Consider the following 19,848-nt stretch of genomic DNA (forward strand, 5'->3'; position numbering starts at 1 on the left):
CTGGCTCTTAGAGTGGAGTAAATATGTACCCATTTGGGGGATTTATAGAGAAAAGTAACACAGTATTGAAAAACAAAGGAAATTCAAGTCTGTGGAGTGACTTGGATGATAATACATCACAACTCCAGTCATTTTTGGATTATATTAGAGCTTCTAATTATAGGGCATAAACGCTACACAAAGAGGAACTAATAATGGTTGCTGTAGCAATAACTTAACATCTTTACTTTTGGATCCCAAAACTCACCTTCTGTGTTTCAGTCTCCTGCAAAGTTCTTATTACAAAGAGATTATTAAGAGCTCTTCTGTAGAGAAAAACCTGCATAAATTAACACCCATACTGTCCTTTATTGCATAGTTTTGCAAACTGAAGAAATACACTTCCCCCCAAAAAAAAATCTCAATAAGAGGCAGCCATTGACAAAGGACATTTGAACTCCTACATAGTTCTTTTGTCTCTGAAACTGCTCCTTGGATTGACCCATGTACCACATCACAGCCTTGTGTGAGTCCCACATAAAGACTTCAGAATTGTGAAGAATTCAAATTCAAAAGAGCAAAAGATTTTGATCTTTGTAGTGGCAAGGAAAGAGATAGAAGGGCTCCCATTTTGGGATTTAAATATTTGTAATAATGGTATTTTGTCCTTGAAACAGCAAAAAAATTGAAAAACTGAGCTTGGTAATATAGGGTGATTTAGAAAGCACATTAGTGTTGCTGGGTAGTCCAAGCATCATAAGATGCTCAGCTGATTCTCTCTTCCACCAGTCCTGAAGCTGCAGGGTTTTTTCCTGCTCATGTGATACCACTCAATTGAATGGTTAGGTTTTTTGTGCCGGCTTTGGCCTGTTTTCCATAGCTATACCTACATTTAAGAAAAATCTCTGACTAAAATGCCAGGCCAGCATTAAAACAAACCCAAGTGCTAAACTCAGTCACATACACATGTGTCTATCTATGCACATACAAACACACTCAAGTGTGCTTTTCTCAGGACCAAAAAACTCATTTCCTACTGCTGGAGATATAAAGCTTTACTTACAGGAAAGCAAAAAATCCCCCACTGATAGTCAAATGCCATATTTTTATGTCATTCCAAGCAGCCTTGCTGTTCTAAGACAACAGCTCACATTTGCCTCTGTTGTTGTAACAGGGGCAAAACCAGATGTCTGTGGTTGCCATTTTAGCCATGGAAAATCAATCATATGGGGCTTTAGCAGGCACCTGTCTATCTTTCTGGGAGGTCGCTCAGTCTCAGTGCATTTAGTGCCGTTTACATGGTGCTCCCTACAATGCTTTTCAGCCCCACTTTAGAAACATAATTGGGTTAGAACGGTTGCCAACAAAGAGCCCATCAATGCCAAACACCCACGGCAATTAACAACCACCTCATTTCGACAGGGCCCTCTATTGTTTCTGGTAGACTGCTGTAAGCTCCAGGTAAAATTGCCTCAGAAATTATGTGGCTTCACCTTGGTCATGGCAACATCAGCTTTTTTTGATAGAAATCTCTTTATGATTCTTGTTTATGCACAGAAACAAAATAATTCAACGGTGCTGTAAAAGAGGAGAATGAAAAATGTAACTACAAAGCCTTCAGTCACACCCCTTGTTAACAATTGATTTTCAAGCACTTTGGAAATTCCTACCATTTTCACTCAGGTGCAGCTGTAGGTATAACCTGGCCTCCCTGAAAAAAATGATTGAGCAGTGCCAAATGCTATTAAGATACAGGAATGAAAAATCTGTGGCACAGGAAAATTTCAGAGGGCATATACTTACCCAAAGCAACAGATTCTAGAAAAAGGATATAGTTTTTATGTTGGCCTTTGTTTAAGATGCTTTAAACTTTGTTTGCTTTGCATGATTGGAGCAGTTACTGACAACTAAGGTAGCAGAGCTGGCATCTCCTGGGTGTGATCTGCAACCCAAAAAGCACTGGTATATCTTTTGGTATTGACAGCCCTTGGTTTATGGAGAACACTGCAGCAACACTTGGGTTCTTTCTCAGACCAACACAAACCTTAGGCAAAACAGACAGGGACAGTTCTGAAGCTGTTAGTACAGAAAGTATGTTAGTACCTGATACAGAAACAAGCCCACATGAGCTCTTCCATTGGCTTTTCTCTGCATCTGGTTCCTTCTCTGATATCAATAAAGCTGAACTGTACTGAATTCAACAGAATAACTGTAGACAATCAGGTCTGCAAAGATTCTGTGCTTTTTTTCTGTCTCCATCTTTCACTCCACACTGAGGAACAGCTGGTTATAAACCTCACTTCAGATGAAACAGTTGTCTCCACTGGCATGCCTCACAACAGAGCTCTTCCAACTGTGACCCCTAAGCCTCATACAAACAGTGAACAGGAATAATAATGATAAAATGCTGTCACCCAGGGAGAAATCCAAGTGAAAAAAAGAGGCTTGCCAAGAATTTATAGAATTCCAGTTTCTTATCACTCAGCCTAAGGATTAGATAACCAAAATAATTTGCTTAGATTTTTGCATTCAGTACATACAAACATAATGTAAGAATAAGCAGAGTAAGTAAATAAGCAGAAGACATTTGACAAAAAAAGTATTAACATATGCATATTTACATATCTAGATTGGAGATTTTTTCATCTGGGGAGAAGATTTGATGTGTTTTAATTTTGTCTTCTATTTCTAGTCTTAGAGGTAGAGAGGATTTCCTGGGAAGTTCTGCAGAGTCCTGGCTATCTGTGTCCGTCATTGTCGCCATCTCTCAGCCACTCTCCTGATGCTTGTCCTTCAAGAGAAGGGTATCTCCCCTCAGAACCCCAAAGGAATTAATCTGTACCTCCATTCAATCAACTGAGATTTTTCACTTGTTTTTAATGATGCTGGGAGGCGACAACAATCACTGTAAGTGATCTGCCAGATTAACTTCCAGGTGTAGTAACATTGCTGAGGTGTTCCTGATGTTTGCATTAATTCCCTTTTTTCCCCCCTTAACATAAGGACCTGCCTCTGGTATCTTTGATCCACATGACCTCCTGATCAACATTTGTAAAAATCAGGTTCAGGCTTAACTCTGCTTTTGTTTAGACAGTAAGTTGAAGCTGAGGAATTTATTTTGACTGTAGAATGATTATTATTATTATTTAGAATTATTGTTAGACTTATTAATTATTATTTAGAATTATTTAGAATTTGTAGGCATGGATTGGAATTGTTGTTTTGAAGATTAGCTTCTATTTTAGAATAAGAATGTAAAAATGCAATGTATGTTACATCAGTTCAGGCAGCTTTTAAAATAACTTAGTTCTTCGTGGAGTTGAAAAAACCTCTAGACATCTGTTTCATTGGTAGGTAAATATTAATGTAATTCTGAAAATTCCACTGAACATCTATGCATCTTTTATATAACCTGCTCCTCTCTGACCTCAACAGAGATAATTTCCTCTAGGAACCTTTATTATAAATACCGAGAAATGAACTCCAGATAGTATAATAACTTTCAGAGAGGTCAAACTGAATTCCTGATGCAATCAAACAGGTAGTGGAATCAGTCAGTCTGGGTTTAGCTATTAATGTGCACAGTTAAACAGTACCTATTTTGGACCTATCATTTAATTGTCTAGGAGAAATATTCCCCATCTCAACTCTTTTTTGACCAGGTGTCTTTGTATATTTAATAGACCTCAACATCACGCAAAAAGGCATCTGGAAAAGGAATGTGCAGGCTTTACATCATCTCAACCCCAGTTAGAAGTCACAGATACTGTAGCTTAGTTCATATTCAAATATTAATTTTTACCACACATTAGACACTGAAGGAAGTGCAGCACAGAGAAAATAACCCTCTGAAAAAAGGGAGAGTGGTTTAAAATTCACCATCAATGAGCCACAGTATCACCAAGGACCAAGGCCTGCTAGGTGCATCAGGAGGGATTTGAGTTTGGTGCTTTTAGCAATCCTCCATAATTTAATGCTGAGTGCCAAGTTAATAAGAAGGTCACAATGGCAAATTTTGCCTTTCAGCCACCTTGCTAGAACCACACACCTTGCCAGGTACTGGCATTATTTTGTGCTGGTGTTAATTCAGGTGTTTCAGACATGGGCCAGGGAAGGTGACAGGTATTACCTGGCTGTGTCACATGGTAAGCAGGGAAACCTTTCAGTCTTAGTAGATGTATTACAGAGTTTGGGGATTTCAACCCTTTTTGATGCAGGATGCAGGAAGCTGTTCTGTGGATGAAAAAAACCATAGTTTAAGCATTTCTACAGAAGCCACTGAACCTCAAAGATTTACAAAATTTTTGAGGCTGGGACAGAGAAGAAAATATTTACGTCCTTTCATTTAGAAAATGGATTTTACTTTGTGTCATTTCAATGCCTTTTACAGTTCACACTTTCAACAAAATTTCATGCAAGGAAAAGACAAACAAAGTCCTACTGTGCTACCACTGTAATCCCAAATGAACTAACTAGCTGCAGCCAAGGGAACAAGAAAAAGAAAACACATTTTTTATGTCAACATATAAATAGACGCCTTGTTGGAAGCAGTAATTGTTGGAAAACACTTTTGTGAAATACAGGAAACCTCAAAATTTGCTACTGATTAACTCAAAGTTCAGGGAAAGAAATTCAAGCTCAAAAGCAGTGAAGCACTTGAGGAAGGTGAGATCTCCTGCTGGCTTTTGCAGCTAAACTGAGGTAGGGCTGTGTTTTGTTTTAGTTAAGCTGGAAGATGCAGCCTTTCTTTAGTCCACGTCCTAGTTTATGCAGCTCCACCAAAAATACTGGCCAATGTGCCTATCTTCACTGCAAATGAAAGACTATCCAGAGGAAGTCCACCTTGCCTTTCAGCTCTGGGTTGAATTTGTAAGGGCCTTTCCCCGCTGGGCTCTGTCGGGGTCAGCTGCAAGGGCTGTCCTGGCAGCCAGCTGTGAGTGCAGGCTGCAGAGGGAGCACTGCTGCTATCTAAGGGGATGTGGCACAGGGGCAAGGTTTGCTTGCTGGGGAATGTTTGCTTCCAGTGGCAGGAAGGAGAGCTGGATAAACAGGTATGAAATCAGAAAAGAAAAGCCTCCAGGAAGTGCATTAAATATTTAAGAAGGATGTTACTCTTAATAGCATTAAATGCATACTGAGGTTAAGAAGGCTGAGAAGCCAAGCTTTGTCTAAGATTCTTATGATGTTGTGCCTCTCACCTGTGCAGAGTCAGGGAGCACTGGCAGTTCTAGAAAGGGGCAGAAAACCCCAGAGTTTGCATTGGCAAAGAGAGGAGATACTTATTTTGTGATTCATGACATTACTTCAGAGTTGTGCTGACTTCAGCTGTTACATTAACAGCACTCATCACTAAGTGAAGACTCTTGGGGAATGTGGGCAGGCTGTGACGTTCATCTCCCAGAAGGGGAAGCAAGTAGCAGTTGCACAAATATCCCCTCTGAAATGCCAAGGGCACAGGAAAGCTTTACAAAACATCAAAAACTTTTCTGTGACAGAGCCATACAACTATCAAATGACAGAAAAGCTCACAGGAATTGCCTGAATGAAGATTTAGCAAGTTGTCTACAGCATTTTAGCATGATCTGTTTTGAATTTCATTTCATATGGTTTTTTTTTCTAAGAGAAAATGTCACTGAAGAGGCAGAAGGCTGTCTCCAGCTCTCACCATCATTTGCAGCAGTCATTGCTCATTTACATGAACAGGAAAGAGCAAGAAAGAGTGAGAAAGTGACAAACAGCTGATGTCCCCTTTATGCAGCAGAAGTCTCCCAGTGCTGCCCATTTTAAGGCCTGCAGGGAAAGCAAAGCCTGGGAACCAAATTCTCTCATGAATAATATTGCTACTACCCATTTTATTTTTCTCCTTCAGAGTATCAAAATAAACTTACAAATTGTCATCCAAAATTTAGCTACCCCTCCAAGTGCCCTCAGGCTAATAGGAACAAAGTTCTGTAGCAGTTTTGCTAGGTGGACTGCAATTGATGAGAACCTAAAGATAACAGGGCTGCAACCTACCTCAATTCAGTGATTCCTAATTCCTTCTTAGGAGACAGACCTGGAAAACCACTACTCCCACAGGTGTTCACGCCCCCACACAGATGTTTCAAACTTCAGATGCGAAAAGGGTACAATTTCCTCTGCTGAAGTGTGCTTCTATGTCTCCAATCAGATGGTTCTTCCTTTGCCGAAGACAGTCAGTCTCTGGCAAGTCTCAAAGACAAGTCATGTCTGACTTTGGGACATGGACATGTCAGCTGTCTTTTGGGAATTTAACTCTGCTAGAAAGGAGACACCTGGAGGCTTTGGTTTCTTTACACTTTCTTTACACATTAATTAAGGAGCAGGATTGTCAGTCCATTCCCACAGAAACGACCCTTAAAGCCTTTTCCAACCCATTTCACTCCAGCTGCTCTTCCAAGAAGCCGGTGCTTGGCTTGTCAGCTGTTTCCGCACTTACCTCCACACTGGCACAGGTTCAGAGGTGTAAATCACCATCATCCATGCAAGAGTCCCACTCCCAGTGTGATCCCAACTTCCTGGAACAAGTTACAGCAAACACCAAGACAGCTACCCTGGATTCATGGACATGTTACCATGGCACTTTCTGAGCTGCCATTCTCCCTACCCCAAACATGAGTTTATTGTTTCTCCTGAAATATCAGAAGTGGGTAAATGTTTTGGGATAACACTACAGACCAAGAACAGGGTTGTTCTGCTTTGATAGAACTTAATCCTCTTCCACAGGTGAAAAATGCTGGCTAACAGTATCTTCCACTCTCCATTTCAAGCTGAGTACTTGGTACTTTCATTCTGGTAGATCCAGAGTAGCTTTTCTGCAGTGAGAAAAAGCAGCTCAATGGCAGGACAAACAAGATTTTACATGCAGCCTGATGGAGAACTGGCTGAGATCCAGCGCTGAATGACAGCATGTTAGAAGCTGCCCTTCGTGAAACTCTCGTCTGTTCTCCCTGCCCTTCTCTAGCCCAACACCAAGAGCCATGGGACCTCCTGGCCAGGGTTTGCTGCCCTGTGACTCTGAAGTCAGACTGAATGCACACTACCACCAAACCAAGGTGGGGGAAAACAAGCAAGTGGCTACGGTGATGGTCACCGATTGCAGGATTATATATCCATGGCATCGTTGGGATCGTCAGTTTTGCGCTGAAGCCAGCACAGAGCACGAACTGAATTGCTTGTCCCACCCTCAGCCGCAGGCGAGTCTCACCTCGGGAGTGTGGAGCAAAGACCGCCACAGAGAGCGGCACGGGTCCCGGCCCAACCGGGCCATGCGGCGCTGCGGGCCGCCGCCGCCAGGGGCCGCCGCCGGGGCCGCTCCGGTGCTCGCCGCGCTCGGAGGCGCCGGCGCTGCGGCGGGACCGCCCTGCGCTCGCCTCGCCGCGGGAGCTCCCGCCTGGCACCGCTCGGAGCGCGGGCAGGGGGGATGCTCGGCCGGGCGGCGCGGACACAGCTCCGCCGCCGGGGCCAGCGTTCCCCCCGGGGCAGCGGCGGCCGCGGCCGCCCACACCTGGCGGCGGCCCTGGGACCCGGATCGGGCCGGAGCGGAGGTACGCACCGCCCCGGGCGCGGGAGGGGAGTGGCGGGCCCCCTGCGCCCCCGCCACAGCGGGAAGGCAGGGCCGGACCGCCGGAGGCCGCTCCGTCCCGGTTGTCCCCGGGGACACGGCCCGCACCCCCTCTGGCCGCGCCCGATGGAGCCGGGGATCGGTGGCCGCGAAGACGTCACGGCTGCGGGCGTGCCTCAGGTGATCCGCACCCGTGCCATTTCGCTGGGCACCGCGGGCGAGGGTGTGCTCGGGAATGGAATTTGACCCTCTTTTGTACCCTCGATCGATTAAATCATCCCACCAAGTCCCCGACCTTTCGCACGCTCCTCATCGCCAGAGGTACAAAGTATACGCAAGGGTTTGCCCCCGCAGGGGAGGGCACGGCGGGTGCTCTTAGGCAGGGATGGTGTGAGCCCGGCGGCCACACGCAAATTCAACCACTGTGCGAGCTGCGAGACAGCGGCGGGCTGAGGTGGAGCAGGAGGAGTTAGTCAGGGGCTGAGTCACGATTGGGCTCGCCCCCGGTAAGCCTGTCTTTTCCTGTTTGCCTGTGATCTGCAGACTGCCGAGTGTTCCCATTAAACCTCCTTTTACTTTTTTTTGTCAGGGATGACATCTAAGGATGCTTCAAGTGAAGCTGATAATAACTGGAGATGACTTCGGCTATTGTCCTCGGAGAAACCAAGGCATTGTGGACTGTTTCCTGGCTGGTGCGATATCTAACGTGTCCCTTCTAGTCAACGGAAGTGCTGCAGCAGATGCAGCCAAGCTGGCAAGGAGGTAAGCTACTTTCTTTAGCTCCTTTGTGGCCAGCCTCCACGAAAAACCAAGCCTGGAAAATGTAGTATTTTGTAGCCCCAGAATAAACACTGTATCATAGCTCAGGCTGGTATAAGAAAACTGTATTCAGATACATTTACTAAGACTCTTTTTAGTAAAACCAGTGATCTTCTCATACTAGTAGTGGTCTTTCTCTGGTATCAGCTGCTGCACCTTTCCCCCCCACCCCAGGATAGGAAGTCATTTCCACTATTTGACTAGTAGAAATTGGGTTTGTCAGACTTTCTCCTTCCACACTTCTAAGAGATGCATCATCAGAAGGAAAGTGCACATTATATAGTTAGACCAATCTTACTACCCCTAAAACTATAAGAGCATAAAAACACAAGTCTTTAAATCTAATATAATTGATCCATTTCACCCAGGCCAAATACAAGATCAGACAGGCTCATTGCAGAATCAGGGAAAGGTGTGATTCTGCAAAGGCTGATTTATAAATCTGGACAGTGGAAAACTTGACTTTTTCCCCACACCATAAACCTTTTTTAAAAAAGCACATCAATATTTATATTAATTCTAGGCTTGATAAACACATCTGTAAAAAATGCATACATAAAGAAAGGGACAATACCTTGTACCACCTTTACTTCACCAACTTCAGAGGCTGCTGGCACAGTTAGCTCTGCAGCAGATCAAGTGCTCCATGGCAGTCTCATGGTCTAGTCTAGCAAATCCTTTAATAGGAAGCATTATTTGTATTTAGGAAGTAAAACCCAGTTTATGCTTTAGCTCTGGTGTGGCCAGGCACTTGGAAGCAGGAGTATGTCCTGAAAGAGAGAACATCAAGGTTGAGAAACAATTTAGGAAAGCAGAAAAGGAAAGGAGCTGTACTGCTGCTAAATAAATGGAGACCTTATGCTTTAAATGTAGCTGCTGTGGGGGAGAGTCCTGCTGTCCTTGTTCTCACTGAGCACCTCTCCTCAATTTGCTGTGGTTTTAGAGGTATTTGGAAATTGCTTGTAGCTTCTTTGCTGTAGAGTAGTGGAAGAAAGCCAGGGTGCAATGTTAGTGGCAAACTGGTCTGTAATAAGGCTAGAGATTCCTCACAAACATCAAGGGAAGAACTGCCTGGGAATGAGAAGGGGAGAGGCACAACACCAGTAAGATTCCTGAAATCCTATTAGTAAATGAAACAGAACACAGAGATAAAGCCAGCACATCTTTCAGACACAGAGGCACCATGCAACCCTTTAAGCCCCAGTGGTCTGGTAATGTTGTCAGCTATTTTAGCCATGGTCTTTAGCAGGCTTTTAAAATAGAATCCACCTGGCCTCATTTCCATAGCCAGGAAGTAGGCCATGGAATCAGGGGTTTAGAAAGCATCTTTGAATCCAGGTCATGACACTTGTGCTGGCAGTTGATATGGGTGTGAAAAGCCACTTGGGAGGGCAGGGGACAGCAGAGGCTGCAGCCTGCTGCTCCAATTTGATTTTTTCTGGGGAGATGGGCCTGGGAGGGGATGTAATTTTGAATTATCAGTGTGAATGAAATGGATTTAAATCTATTTCTGAGCATATAAGCAGGGTGACTTTGGGAACATCTGCCAGCTCTGAAGATCAACAGCCCGGGTTCTACAGTTCCTCATTTGTGTAACTATCTGCAGGTGTATTCAGCCATACCCAGGCATGAGGGGAGCATTAGCAGGTGTGGAAAAGCGATTTCCTCATGTTGAAATGCAAGCCCAGCCTCAGCTGCTGTTAACTGGCACCTGTGTGTGTAAACAAACCCCTCTGTCACCCCTGAGATATTTGTTCATGTTACACAGGCTGATGCAAACTCTACACAGATGACAAATAGGTCAGATTTGCTAGAAACGTCATTGAGTCCTCCTCATCTTGTGGTGCAGAAATTGGAAAGTATCACTTGCTTGTCTGCCTTGCCAATATTATTCCTTCTTTCCCCTGCTTGGTGTCATCTCCCATCCCACTGTAAATATTGAGGCTTTTCATTTTATAGGATTAAAGTCTGCCTATTTTTTTTTTTTTCTCCCCATGTTTGTCATCCCCTGTTCAGCCTTGACCAGTGGTGTAAGCAGGAAGAGTGGATCTATCCCCAGCTGAGAGAAGAAGCTTGAAGCAAATAGCTTGTCCTTTCCCGGGGCACATTCCAGTGCGGTGGAATTTGGTCTTTCACACACATGGTGCCAGGATTGTCAGAGTGATGGACTGCTTTTGTGGCTTCTTGATAAACTGTCTATGACATGATTGCTTGTCACTGCAAGTCTTAAGCTGTCACTCCTCATCTGGTATTCAGATAATTGGACACAGGAAGAGCTAATTAATAAGTAGGCAACTTTTCCTTCCTAAGCACCTCATGCTGCTCTACAATGTTAGGACCCAGCATCTTTCAGAAAGGAACACAGGTCTTCTGAAATTTCTTTATTCCTTTCATTTTCACAATAATTCTGTAGTTTCTGGGTATACCATCTGTTGCCCTGAGTCTTGATTAAAAGCCTTGGCAGACATGTGATAGTCAGCAGATCTTTGTATCAGCTCTAACACAAGCCAACTGCAGAACAGCAGAACCAAGCAGTAAAAAATGTACCTTCCTTAACATTCAGGCTCAGCACCTTGCGCTTTCCTCATCTGCTGTCACAACTGGGCTGAAAGAAGGGGCACACTCATTCCTGGCAGTAGAGAAGTTTCAGCAGAGGCCTGATCCATCACCAAATGACAAACCTATTGATAGCATCTGCCAGAGCAGAACATAACCAGAACAGCAGGTGGGAGAACAGACTGCCATTGTAGGTTGAAGATTTTTTTCAGTAACTCAAAGCTTTTCTCTTTATGGGGCCTTGACTGACTGTGATTTCCTGCTTATTCATATAATATAATCACAATTTTCTACTTAAGAGGCCCTGCCTTGAAGTCAGGCTCTAGAATAATCACCAGGAAGTCTGTCTTTCTCAGAAACTGGAAGGGTTATTTTGTAACTTGAAGAGATGCCTTAATTTTTCCTTAGAAAAGTTGAGATAGAAATAGGGACACCTAAGACAGTTTACTGCCATATCCCCCCCCCCCTTTACATCAAACAGCTCAGGTGTCACTGAGCCTTAGAACCCTTTTCCATTTGATTGTGTCCAAATAGCTTATGAAGAGTGACATATTTTAGAACACAACCTCAGTCTTCCTGGGTATTTTTTTGTGGTTTAAATACTGAACATCAGCCGAAGCCCCCACAACATCTGGGTACGTTTAACAGAAGAATGTAACAAAGCCACATTTAATTGCTCCATGTTTTCACTTCCTTTCCCATCAACACTAATTGCAAAATATGTGTGTAAATTGTGACTTAATTCTGACCCTCACAGTCAACATCTGACTAATTTAGAATTCTGCTTTCTCGTCACCCTTTTATGTGACTGTTAATCACACAGCAGACAGTTCCTCTGCTGCACTGTTTGGATAGGGGTGGGACCCAATCTGAAGCTTTACACTAGAATCTCAGATCATATTGACTTTACTGGCAACAGCCCATTTTACTGACATAAGGCTACAGACACAGGATCTGCACTTGATACAAAGATGTAATTACAGCAGAAACCTGGGTCCCTAAGCTAAGTTACAGCAACCAGCTCTTAACAGTGCAGAGGGTTTAGAGCATTTCTGGCAGAAGAAATAGGTTTTTAGCAGTAATAGAGCAAGAAAGTATGCTATTTGAAGAAAGACAGATATTCCTGAATGGTGAAAGTGTGTGTGAGGAGGTATGCAAATGCCAACATGAGGAAACTAAGAAATGCACGCTTTTGCTCAAATCCTTGCTTTGTTTGGCTTCAGACACATGGGTGTCCACTGAAGCAAGATGTTTAGATACAGATATGTATGTGAGGCTCTGACTTGGGTCACACTTGGGCTGAAACATGATGATCAGCAATTTCCTGGATGATACAAATAGGATGTTGAAGGTGGAATTTGTTTACCCATCAAGGGAAAGGGAAAAGTGCTATGCTTAAGCCAGAGCATGCAGCCTTCAGCAAGGCAATTGGAACAGTGCTTGGCAAATCTCATAATTCCCACAGCCATTGCAAGTGCTCTCAGGAGTACACAGAGTCCCATGGCATGGGCAGGCAGGACCCAGGACACTGTTACTCATCCAGCCTCAGAGTGACTCACTGCAGTTACCCATCTCCAGGGTCCCTTTGCTGCCAAGGAAGTCAGTGAACAGGGACTGCAGCTGCACATTGCCTCCGCAGAGACATTTGTTCAGAGCACTCATCTGGCAAAACAAGCAACTACTTGAAAAGGAAGCAGTTTAAGCAGTTTACCTGATTGTATTTCCTCTCTCTTTGATAACTGAACTGGGCCTGCTGACTCAGAAATCTTTCCAGGGCGAATTCCTTCTTGCTCCTCCTAGCACTTGCTCTAAGGATATTTCCTCCTGCACAAGCTTCTCCTTTTCTGCCCCCACCTCTACCAGAATGCTGAGAAGAGAACCGTAGATGTAACAGCCAACTTTCAGTGCAAAAAGCTCACTAATGCATTAACATGAGTGGCCTGAACCTCTTCACCACAAGTGCTCAGGCAGCTCAGTCTAATGCTGATCCTGCTGCAGGAGCACACACCTGACTGAAAGGGTCATTATAGCTTAAAAGAGTCATCAAAAAGGATTTAGAGACACCAAGTAGATTCTTCACATCATTTTGTTTTGGCAATGGTGGCTGTATGCAGAAACTAAACTGTTGCCTGAAGCCAAATGCCAGTCCTTTTATTTTGCATCTCGTGTGGGCAATTAGCAGTTCATGACCAGCAATGACCAGCAGAGCTCACCCTGTCCCATCTGGAAAGGGCTTGGGCAGAGGAGTGGGTATGAGGCCAAACCCACAACAGCTGAGCTCTGGTCCCAGGGCAGCGTCACATGCTGTGTAAGCTGCTTGAGCTGCTGGTCTCTGCTTCAGTATTTCAGCCAACAAGTTAGCAGATAGTTTACAGTCTTTTGAAAGATGTGGGCAACTACAAAGTATATTTCTGTAGCAGAAATAATCATATGTGCTCTGAAAAGTGGGCCCTTTCAGGATATTCCTGCACCTTTACTTTTCTCCCTCTGAGGTTGCAGTAGAACTCTGCTGTACCCACTGAACTGTCCTCCTCCCCCTACCCTTACAACTTCTCAGGATGCCTTCTTCTGTGCACCTCCCACAGATGAATATTTCTGAACAAGTTTCTCATGTATGGCATTTTGAGTTTTGCTTTCAGTGCCTGTATCCCAGAGCCATTAAACATGAGCAATTCCTCTCCAGACACCTCAGCATGCGCAGTCTGTCAAACCAGGACTGACTCCATGAGCAAACTATTAAGATATTCAGCTGGTGTTAGGGAAAGCTCTGAAACATGCTCTAATGTTACAGTCAGGGTCTCCTCTTACCCAAGGACAAGGCCAGCTCTCTCTGCACTTCCACATTCTGCACATTCCCCAGCTCAGGGGCTGGCTTTGGCTCTGGCCAGGAGCTGCTCTCATGTTCCCCAGTGCAGCCCTTGGCTCCTTGGTGTCCCACACCTGTCAGAGGGACTTGCCTTCTCCTGGAAATAGCCTCCCTCACAGCATTTGAGGCATTGCACAATTGCAGGCAGTTCATTTGATGCTCCTGGGAGACAGCACTGAGAGGCTCAGCTGTTCATTTCTTGCCCTCCCACAACACATGAGAAAGAGAGTACTCAACAGAAAAAGTCCATCTGCTGATTCATGGTAACACAGGAATCCTTTTTTTTCTTGCAAACTGGCTGTGCTACAAATAATACTCCAGCTGATGCAGTCAAGAGCTCCCTGGAGACACAATAAAGAATCTGGGGTGGACTTCTAAAAGAAAACCAAAACAAAACCACAGGCTTTCCCTCTGCCTTTGGGCTCATGCAGGGTGCCCAACAGGACACAGGATGGAGGGGAAACCCTCCTGCCACAGCACCCCTTCTGTACTGCACCTGCCTCCTGTGCTGCTCTGCAGCCTGTCACCCCCAGTGACACACCTTCCACTTCTTGTATTAGCCAGGAGCTGGTGTGCACATGTGCTCAGGCCCCTGCTCTGATGAACATTTTTCATCAGTGAAACAATCAGGCCCTGCTACACAGAAATCACCAGATCAGAAAAGCCAGAGAGGACCTTTTCCTCCACAAGCTGTTTTGCTCCATGAAACTAACATTCAAGCTCTTTAATCATGCAATGGACTTGTTTTTTTCCACAGATCTGTGCATTTAACTTGACTCCTAACATATATGTCTTTGAGAAGTAGTGTCTAGCAACTGATTGCACCATCCACCTGGTTCACAAGACATGGAAGAGCCAGGAAAAAAAGACTTTCAGTCCTGCAAGGGCCAAAGCCTTAGGACATGAATGAGCTAAACGACTCTGACTTGGTCCAGTCCATCCACGGTCCTGTCTCCAGTGAGCTGGTGCTTCAGCAGTCAGCTTCAGATGTCAGACAGAAGGGGATGATCACAGTTTTGCACCCTTTGCCTAAATGGAGATTGTTTTTGTTTTCTCCTTGCCATACAAGGGCTGTACCAGGGACAGACCACACCCACTTTTAACAGTTCCATGCAGATGTTCCAGAAAGGTTTTAAAGCATCACAGACTTGTTGTCTTGAAATTCACTCTGCACCATGACTCAGACTGGGCAGCATAGACGGAACATTGCAGTTCTGTCATCCACTCACTGGGTCAGCCAGAGGCCACGGGTTGTCTTGGGAAAAGTTACAAAGCATCATTTTGGCTACTGATTCTGAGGATTTCCAGAAACGTTAATGAGACCCAGCACAAGTCCAAGCACGCACAAGTCCTGTTCTCATTGTAGGGGAATCCACAGCAGACCAAGAAGGAAACACCAGCACTCTGCTAAGCCCTGTGCTTGAGGGGAGCTCTGCAGCTACACCAGCTCCACAGTTTTTTGGGTTTTTTTTTTTTTTTTTTCTTTTAAGAATGCTACAGAGTGCAACTGGGTAATCCATATGCCCCTGTGACTCCTTAGCAAGGCTCTACACTTCCCTGTAGGCCTTCTTGCACTAATCCTTCTTTGACTGTGCCAGGGAGATGCTGTTCTGTAAGCTCAGCCTTGTCACTCACTGAGTGATTGCTCCAGTAGACAGAAGCCTGGCCACTGCAGGCAATTCCAGCTGCAGCCCCTTGTATTTATACCTGTGGCCTCTGCTGTTGCCATAACAGCTTCCTTGGGCACTGTTTATATATAAGTGACTGGATTCTTCTTAAGTGCAGTTTTAGGAGTCATCAAATAAAACTCAAATGTCTCATAAATGTTCCATCTTTAACAGGGTGAACAACTCAAGGGGATACCTAGCAAGGGCTAATGAGGCGCTTTAGAAAAACAGCAAGATGTGAATTTTTCAGCTGGTTTCCAGTGACTGCAGTTACTGGAGCGCAGTTACAGCATTTAGCCCAAGATACCTCATGAGCCAGGGTAGGGGCTGGGTTTGGGGGCACTCACAGGCTGGCCCTGGGTAGAGTGCTCAGGGGGGTTACCTGGTTGGGGTCACTCTGCCATCCTTTCTGGCAGAGCAGAGATACAAAGATGTACTCCAGTGAGTGCTGCAACACCTCTAAGATCAGTCTGGTTCTTACATTTAAATCTCCCCTTCTTTGACCACAGTGAGGGAGGTGCAAAACTTAGCAGATATTTCACTCTCTTCCAGATACAACATCCCAATAGGCCTGCATGCCAACCTCTCCGAGGGCTCCCCTGTATGTGAGGTGCTCAAGACGAACTCTTCTCTGCTCAACCAAGATGGATTTTTCCATGGAAAAATGGGATTCAGAACAGCTCTGTCAAAAGGTCTCCTGAATATGTCAGAGGTAGGAGAAAGCCACATACAGCTGTACAACTTGTCTTCCTGATACAAATCAGCCTGCATTTATCCCCATAACAGCTGAGGATCTTTCCCAGATCCCAGCTGTGAGCAGGCTTAGAGATGAATCCTGCCTGCACAGCTTGAGCTGCCTTTTAGGTCCTGGGCCTCATTCTGCCAAACGTTCTGCAGCCTTTGAGAACCCATTCCTTCCTGATTCAGTGCCTGTATATACTGTTAAATATTTATCTGAGGAGGTAGAAGGGGCATTGGAACAGGTATTTACAAAGAACCTAGAGATCAGTAAAGAGCAAATGACAGAAATGTCCTAAGTAAGCACCAGGCTTTTCATCAGCTTGTGAGAGGTTTTGGTTCTCTAGGGAGATGTTTGGTTTTGCCCCATGAGCAAGGATGAACATGTTCAGATGATCAAAACTGCACCCATTTTAAACAGGAATGGGTGTTCAAATATCCTATGTATTTAGAACATCCCCATCAGCACCACCCCCATAAGCAGTACCACAAAGACCCCCATGCCCAGGGGAGGCTCTGGGCAGCCCAGCAGAGCTGCACATCCCTGTACAACCACAGCACCTGCTGCTTCCCAGAGCCAGGTCCTGACTCCTGCCCAGTGAGGTCCCAGCAGCCCCATCACTTCTCTGCTCTCAGCCTCTGCCAGGTCTTGCTCTGACCCTTTTCTGCTGCACAGGTGAAGCAGGAGCTAAAGGCCCAGGTGGAGCTGTTCCATGAACTGACAGGTCACCTACCTCCTCACATGGATGGGCACCAGCACGTCCATGTTCTCCCAGGTAAGAAGGAAATCTTCTTCCCAGCACCAAGCAGGTGAGAGAGTCGGCTCAGAGGGGATTCCCCCTGCCACAGCTCCCTTTATGGGCAATAACCCCACCATGAGACACCTGCTGGGAGTTGCAGTTTGAATGTTCCCACATGACCCCACAGTCCTGTGCAGACCCAAACTCTTCTTGGAGGCTGGGTCTTCCCATAGCAGCACCAGGGCATGAATGGCACAAATGGTCCAGGTTACACCTCTTCTTCCAAGGTGCAATAATTCTCCTCAGCATCTTAATTCCATGTTCTCACCCACATTGAAGGAGGCAGACCAAAGTCAGCAGCAGACTGGCCAGTTTAAACTGGAGTGCTGGAGCTTGCAATAACTGGTGGCTCTTTCAGATCCTACAAGAGCTCCATCCTGTCTGTTGTGTTCCCACACCAGTCCCTGCCTGCAGGTCTAAGCTGCAGAGATGAGCAAGGATCTTTTGTCCTTGTTTTACAAATAAAGTCATTGTGGTACACAGATGGAAAATGGAGTGAGAAAAGAATCCAGATTTTCCCACTCCACTATTAACTGCCTCCGGGTAACATTGCTCTGGCTGTACAAGGACTTGATGAAGAATTTGTTCCTGACAGTGCAGACCTCTGGTGCACTCTAAGACCAGAGTCACTCACTTAGAAGGAGGCTGGACTAAAGGCTCAGTGCTGAAAGGAAGACAAGGCACCTACAGCAGAAGTTCAGGGAGAAATGTTTCCAGTATAGCAGGTGACTCTCATACAGATGGATTTAAGCAGAAGATAAACCAAATGGAATTTTATTTTCATAGAAAGGAAAGAAGCCTCTGTACTAACAGCTTGCAGGGGACTCGAGAAGCTGGTTATCCAACTCCTGACTGCAGACTCTGGTTTTGCTTACAGAGGTCAGGCACGTATTTGCAGAGGTGTTAGAGGAATATGGGATTAAGTACACACGTGTCCCAATAGAGCCAGGCCTTCATAACTGTGACTGGATTCCACCATCCCTGATGGACTTCTACCTGGGAGTAGAGGAAGATTCTTTTAACACAGTGGATGTGTTTACAAAGCATGGAATAAGGTAAGACAGGTATTAGTCATCCTTTTTTGTAGTAAAACATAAAGATTTTATCAGTCCCTGATAGTATCTTTCAAAACTGGAACACCACCTTTCTCTTTCCTCTTAGGACTTAGAGAGAGGTTCAGGAGGAGCACAAAAGTGCCAGGGGCACAAGGGCTTAGAAAGTTTTGTTTGAACAGAGATGAGTCACTTTCCACTTGAAAAGGAATGTTATTTTCAGGGTATGCTTCTCAGCCTTTCTAGTGAAGCTGCATCAGCCTGGCAGTTGGAATGTCAGGAGAAATGCTGCATCAACGCTGGAATTTTAGAAGTATTATCTAAGGAAAATTTTCAAGAACTAAATTTTCATCTTCCTGTCATAGTACAGAAAGGGTTTTAAGTAGCAGGAAAGAGACTAATTAGAAGCAGGTATTTGTTAGGGGGAAGCAATAAGCTCTGAGAGGTGGCAGTACCACAGCAGTGATCACTGCTGTAAGCAGAGCCTTGTCAGTGTCTTGCATCTCAGGGGCCAAACCCAGAAAGCTCAGCCCTTTCCCCAATAAAATCCTTCTCTTAAAAGTTTGGACAGTGTTTTGAGTGTTAAAGGCCTTTCCCTAGAGACCCTTGCAGTCACCTGTCCTTTGGTGCAGATGTCATTACGTCCTCAGTCCACTGGAAACATTATTTTCTGGGAATTTTTTTTTAAATCTGTTGTTCTGAACACCAGCAGCAGGCTGGCCTTTTCTCCCTTCTCAACAAGAGCTGAGCTGGACTCTCCTGTGATCATTCAGGAAACGACTCCAGCCTTGATTTCTTCCAAAACCATTTTCATTCTGCCCTGACATGCAGTGGCTCAACTCTCCTGGACTCGTTCATGCCACACTTAGAACTGACACTCGCAGCCAGACTTGAACAAAGAATTGCGTGAAGCGAAGAAACAGGGTGTAGGTGGTATCCTCTAGGAGCAACATTTTGTCCATTTATTATGGCTTTTTGATACATTCTGGCAGAAGGCTTCTTTAGCTGGGTGATTGCCATTTTATTTCAGTCATTTCAGTTTCTGCTTAGCTGAGGGGTTATTATTCAGGCTTAAGTTATTTCTATAGTGTGGCATTTCTCAGTTTAGCACTGCTCTTCCCTTTTGGGACAATAAAATACACCTGTAAGCTCACAGATGCCAGACACCCCATGTGCCATCACACAGTGCTGGGGCTGTGCTGGGCCTTGCTGTCCTTGTAGAACTGCTGCTTGAAATAGGATCCTGGTTTCAATCAGGAAATGTTCTGGGTTTACTTTTGTTTATAGTTAAAAGTTTAAAAAAGTTTTTTCTATCTTAAATTTTAGGTAAATTTTGATTCCTAATCCAGTGGATGTAACACAATTCTCTACCTACCTCTTTAGCATTAACAGCCGTGTTCCCTCCTCTGGCTGCAGGTGGCCAGACATTTACATAGGCCTGAGCACCATGGGCAGGAACATGTCTGTCAGCAGCATCCGGAGCGCCATCGACAGCGCCGTCCTGCAGCTCACGGCCAAGGCACCGCAGAGCAGCACAGTGACCATCGAGCTGATGGTGCACCCAGGGTACCCCAGTGTCCCACCCGCCGGCGGCTGTGGGCAAGGACCAGATGATTTCTCACAGTCCTGGGAACGCCTCCATGAACTCCAGACATTAATTAAGCCAGAGCTGCAGAGCCATTATAAAAGCAGGAACATTCAGCTGTGTTCATTCAAAGATCTTTAAATAAATGAGCAGACATCCATCCATCCATCCATCCATCCATCCATCCATCCATCCATCCATCCA

The 19,848-nt window shown here is 45.1% G+C and overlaps 1 protein-coding gene across 5 annotated transcripts; it reads left to right on the forward strand.

Annotated features, from left to right (window-relative positions):
* Nucleotides 1-7,405: 7,405 nt before the first annotated feature.
* Nucleotides 7,406-19,810, forward strand: YDJC (YdjC chitooligosaccharide deacetylase homolog). 5 transcript variants are annotated; one of them, XM_058851690.1, is made up of 6 exons: nucleotides 7,406-7,544; nucleotides 8,151-8,323; nucleotides 16,022-16,181; nucleotides 16,884-16,983; nucleotides 17,885-18,062; nucleotides 19,476-19,810. In XM_058851690.1, the coding sequence occupies exons 2-6, from the start codon at nucleotides 8,166-8,168 to the stop codon at nucleotides 19,783-19,785; spliced, it is 906 nt and encodes a 301-aa protein (XP_058707673.1). In that variant the 5' UTR covers nucleotides 7,406-7,544; nucleotides 8,151-8,165; the 3' UTR covers nucleotides 19,786-19,810. The 5 variants fall into 5 exon arrangements, 4 of the variants coding, with proteins under 4 accessions (XP_058707673.1, XP_058707675.1, XP_058707676.1 ...); XM_058851692.1 differs by lacking the exon at nucleotides 7,406-7,544 and adding an exon at nucleotides 7,557-7,741; XM_058851693.1 differs by lacking the exon at nucleotides 7,406-7,544 and adding an exon at nucleotides 7,753-7,882.
* The last annotated feature ends 38 nt before the right edge of the window (nucleotides 19,811-19,848 follow it).

The sequence above is a fragment of the Poecile atricapillus genome, chromosome 16, assembly GCF_030490865.1.
Source record: "Poecile atricapillus isolate bPoeAtr1 chromosome 16, bPoeAtr1.hap1, whole genome shotgun sequence".
Classification (NCBI taxonomy): domain Eukaryota; kingdom Metazoa; phylum Chordata; class Aves; order Passeriformes; family Paridae; genus Poecile; species Poecile atricapillus.

What these genes read in the sequence shown, in the direction of transcription:
- YDJC (XM_058851690.1), top strand. Translation starts at nt 8,166, where the DNA reads ATGCTTCAAGTGAAGCTGATAATAACTGGAGATGACTTCGGCTATTGT. An exon ending in GTCTCCTGAATATGTCAGAG is followed by an intron (nt 16,182 to 16,883) that starts GTAGGAGAAAGC and finishes TCTGCTGCACAG; the next exon opens with GTGAAGCAGGAGCTAAAGGC. An exon ending in GCACGTCCATGTTCTCCCAG is followed by an intron (nt 16,984 to 17,884) that starts GTAAGAAGGAAA and finishes TTTTGCTTACAG; the next exon opens with AGGTCAGGCACGTATTTGCA.